Raw genomic sequence first — 4,957 nt, forward strand, 5'->3', positions numbered from 1 at the left:
AAACAGATACATAACACAATAAAGGACAGGGAAAAAGCCAAAAAGCATAATATGACCACTTTAAATGAACGCATGAATTAGTACGATCAATTATCTTATTAATAACTCATGTTGTCGATGAACCTCTACTGGCAGTAGTCAGAAAGGCCATATCTTGAAAATGTAATGAATGCCTGGAACCTTTCATGGTACATTATTGACAGTGATAGGGGAAGTATTCACATCTTTTACTGATGCATAAATACGTAAGTAGTCGAGGTCAAGTGGAGCTAATTTTAGCCACCTCATATGCTGTCTCGTAGTTTAACCTGTAACAATGCTTTGTAATTCAAAATAGAAATACTTAAGTACGTCAAATTTGTACTTAGAGTAAGTACAGTAGTTGAGTAAATGTACTTAGTTACATGTTGCTGTTTAAATTGGTATTAACAAAAAACAAACAGCAAAAAAAAAAAAACTATACCCAAAATTCAGTACATGAAAGCATGTTACATTAGTTACACTGTCTAAATGACCAAGAGTTTAATGATATACTATGTTGTCACACCCCCATTGCTTCTCCATGTTTTGTTCTTAAGACTGTCTGGAAGAAAATCTAAAATATAAAACTAATAATAAAATTAATACTTCATGTATAACTGAGCAGAGGTATTTACACCCAAGAAAATATTTCCGAGAGCACTAATGCCTCTGTGAGGCTGATCTCTGAGATCACGTTTAAAACTTGTTCCATTATTATTATTAACCCTTTTTACCTGTGCCATATTTTAACATCTGTAATTCCTTTTATTCCCAGTTGGTTCACTTCTTTTAGAGTGAAAATGTGACTAGTAACAGTTCACATCACCAATCTCTGTCTCTCTCTGTATATGTCATAAACTTAGCAGAGAGTAATCGGACCCGTGCAAAAAAAGGTTAGCATGTTTTGATGATTTGAGCCATGTGTTTAACAGGCCCTTGCTCACCTGGTGACAGAGAAGGACCTGGCAGAGGGGAGACTGTATCCTCCTCTCAGCTCTATCAGGGAAGTCTCTCTCAAACTGGCTGTCAAGGTGAGAGCTCAGTGTACACACAAAAAAGAGCAGATGTACCTTACCATGTCTGTCTGAGTCCAGTTGTATGGGGGCTTGTGACACTGCAAACCTTTAATTTCCCAAAACTTGTGCATTATAGATCATAGAGTATGCATATGAACACAACATGGCGACACTTCTGCCGGAGCCGTCCGACAAAGAAGCATACGTGCACTCGCTCACCTACAGCACTGACTATGATGAGTTTGCTGTGGACTTGTACCGCTGGCCAGAGGACAGTATGACTGTGCAGTCATGCAAACTTTAATGCACTGGACAGAGAGACAGAATGAGCCCTGGAGGGGTAAGGTAACTACTGACATGCAATATCATCACAAGACGTGATGTTGGGATATTTAAGAGGCGTGTGTAGAGTCTTTCTCATTAATATATTACTGTGAAATCAATAGTGACAACACATGTAGAGTTATTGTGCTTTTTGTCTTTGATGTCTCCCTCTCCAGAACTGAAAAGCATGGTAGTTTAAAAATACAATTTAAGAAATAGTACATTTATAAATCACTGAAAGGAGGGAAACTAATAAAATGTGAAACAGAAAGCAGTTTGCAGAACCTGAAATATTGCACTAATGGTTGTTATCACATTACATTTTACGATAATATATTTGGGGAAAGTCCTTCACAGGTTAGTTTCAGTTGTACTGTAATAGGCAGTTCCTTTATGACTGCGTCAGCTATAATCCAAAAACTATTTGTCAAATAAAAATGTTTTTGATTAATGTTTTCCATGTCTGATTACTACATTTGTACTCACAAAGGACAAGGATGCGCTGAGCGTTAGACTTGGATACAAAATGGACTTATAAAGATATTAGAATTTTTAAAGTAGCCTCCAAGGAGTTTCTCACAGAAATCCTGTACAAAAGTTCCTCTCACTGACACACAGTAGCTTTATCATCAGTGCACAACAGAATGGCTCCTCCCAGAGGCCAACATATGTTACTGCAATACAATTATCAGTTTATCATGATCAACTATGTGCAAATGTATTTATTTTTATGTTGATTTTTAGCATCAGATTTTAACAGGAAACCCTATTGAGACTTAATCTGTATGTACCATAATACAATATCAATTTCCATTATTTTCATTTTCATGCAATTATAAAAGCAAACACGCATTAATTGTGGTATATGTAACCCATAAAACAGAGCCATACACACATACAGTATGTGGTGTGTACATGCAAGCCACAATAAAAGCAGCAGTGTATTTTGTGTCTGTCTGGTGTTGTCTGATTTAACCTGAGGATGATTTTACATTAATTAATCAATCATTGGCCAGACAGTCAGTACCAGAGGCCTTGGCTGGCCTGCTGCCCATTCCAGTCCGAAATCAATAGAGAAGCAACCAGACCAGTCAGCATTCAGTGTTGAGCGTCTCGCCCCAGGCAAGATTTGGAGCGCAAACATTTGTTTTCCTCACTTTCCTTGCTACACCCTCCCTTTTAATTTAGCCCCAGGCAACCGCCACTCTGACATGATGATCAATATGTCTCAATGGCAACACCATCCAGTTGTCAAATGGTATATCAGTACTCCAACGCATAAACAACTTTCCCTTGGTTGTGTATGCATATATCAGGATAAATAACTGATATAGATAGGCCTACAGATATCTGCTTTACAGAATGGATCAAGAGAGGCAGGAAGTATTTAAGACGACGTGACAGGGTGAACTTTGAACCTCCAGTAAATCACAGTGAGTTTTTGTTCCAAATACTGAATGTTCTACATCAGTGGTTCCTTATTTTTTTGATAAGACATATACAGCCCTGTCAGATGAACTGAAGTACCCCTTCATCAACACCACCAGTCATGTTCCAAATGTGTTTAGGTCAGTTTGGTCAAGTTTGCGTTCTTACTAGTAACAGAAGCTAGACATTTTGACCAAATCCGTTACTTTGAGCTAACTATTTCTACTGTATATTCCTTTCTTTAGCTATCTGTTTGGCCCATTTATCCATTACTTTTAGCTAGGTTAACTTTAGAATTCTCTGCTAGCTTGCTAACTCGTTTTCACACACTCGTTCACAATATGTGGCGTTCAGGTGTTATAGCTGACTCAGTATGTGGATGCATATCTTGAATCAAATCAGAATTTCTATTTTCTCAAATTAGTTGAGCTACTATACAATCTTTCCATGTACCCCTGGGCAACTTGCAGAAGTACCCCCTGGGGTACAAGTACCTCTGGTTGGGAATCAGTATGTATGCTCCTTTCCTAAGGCTCACTTTCAGTAAAAATACTGCGGAGGACTATCTTATCTCCCCTCTCTAGCTCCGCCTCACTCCTCACCCTGCAGCCCTCTGTGCCACCTTGCTGGTCACAGACAGGCTGGGTGACTGGCAGCTGTAACCCGACATCATTTTGACCTTGTTTACAGTCTCACATTAAATGGCATCTTGCTGAGACCTTGTGATCAATGCCAATCAGTAAAGCCCCTGAGGAAATGTCGCCTGTCTGGCATTAAGCCCAAAAACCCTCTCCCATCTGCCCGACCACCACCACACACTCAGCTGTCCTGCTTGCATTCATGTGTAACCACAGCATAGTTCAGATGGCATCATTTCATTTCCTCTCAGGACCCATAATTTGGCCTTTTTGTTTGTCTCCTTTCACAATTTAGGATTTTGTATAATTTGCAACTTCACCTTGAAGAAATACTGCAGATATACTGATTTATGCACTATTCCGACTATAATGTATCATTTTTACTCCCTTACCTGATACTCTTCACTTGCAGTGGATAGGCTGAAATTTATATATATATATAAAAGACCAGCAGAGGGTGCTCTATTATATTGTTTGAGCAGAGATTAGTAAAAGGCCTTAAAAGACACTGTAGTGCAATGTAAGTGACAATAATAATTTGAATGCACACATTTGTCTGTTATCACCTCCCCTCATAGCACATTTTTTTTCACATCATCATTACCTTCTCCTATAAGTTTACTGCAACCTGCATTGCTATTGAATTTATATAATGAGACAAGATAATGACTATTATAAATACAACAATACGGCAAACTATAATCACTGCATTTACTCTGGGCTAAATTCACCAGCTACATCTTCATATACATATAATAGCTCAGACTCCTGTATTGTTCCTGGTCTTTGTATGACTGGGCCAGTGGATGGGCATTATAGTCTGCATTATAGCCTGAGACGATGATGGGTAAATTGGACAAAACCTATGTGGATATTATAACTGTCTATAATTGGCTGAATGGAATAAACACATCACTGAAGATGTGTACAGAGGCATCAGTAGATGTATGCACACAGAATGGAATAAATTACATAGTGACATATTACTTACTGCTGGTCTGTTCACTACTAAAAATTCCATTTCTGATGAATATATGCTGCTGTCTCATGGAGAAATTAAGACTCAAGGTCAAGAACAAAAATCTGATCAAAAATAAAACTCTGGGAGCTTTTTAATAACATTTGATACTTTAGAATTTTTACTAAACCAAGATATCTTAGATCAACAACAGCAGCATTTTTACAGTCTGTCACCACTTCTCAATCAGCTGATCAGTTGTAGTTATCTGGAGTACTGGAGTGTAACATTTAGACAGCTTTGTGATATGTTATTTTTATTTTTGTCATTGCATTATTCTTAAATATAGGTTCCAAATCCAAATGATGGTATATATTGTACGCACACCACTAAAGACTTAATATCCGACTATTGTCTTAATGAGATTTATCTTTGAATTACATCTAATCTTAAAGACCAAGGTCCTTCCTGAACTATAAACTGCATAAGCTACAAAAATAGATAAATAAATTAAAAATTAATATTCAAAAAACCTTGTAGTATCTGTAAGCAGAACTGTATAAAAACACAGA

General features: G+C 37.5%; 1 protein-coding gene across 2 annotated transcripts in view; it reads left to right on the forward strand.

Moving 5' to 3' along the window:
* The window catches only part of me1 (malic enzyme 1, NADP(+)-dependent, cytosolic), a 94,238-nt gene extending 91,928 nt beyond the window's left edge, over window positions 1–2,310 (forward strand). For both annotated transcript variants that reach the window (XM_044207036.1, XM_044207034.1), the window contains 2 exons: window positions 954–1,052; window positions 1,174–2,310. In XM_044207036.1, coding sequence (XP_044062971.1) covers window positions 954–1,052; window positions 1,174–1,341 — 267 coding nt within the window. In that variant the 3' untranslated portion in view covers window positions 1,342–2,310. The remainder of the gene's footprint in view (window positions 1–953; window positions 1,053–1,173) is intronic.
* Window positions 2,311–4,957: the final 2,647 nt, after the last annotated feature.

The sequence above is a fragment of the Siniperca chuatsi genome, linkage group LG9 (assembly GCF_020085105.1).
Source record: "Siniperca chuatsi isolate FFG_IHB_CAS linkage group LG9, ASM2008510v1, whole genome shotgun sequence".
NCBI classification, from domain to species: Eukaryota; Metazoa; Chordata; class Actinopteri; order Centrarchiformes; family Sinipercidae; genus Siniperca; species Siniperca chuatsi.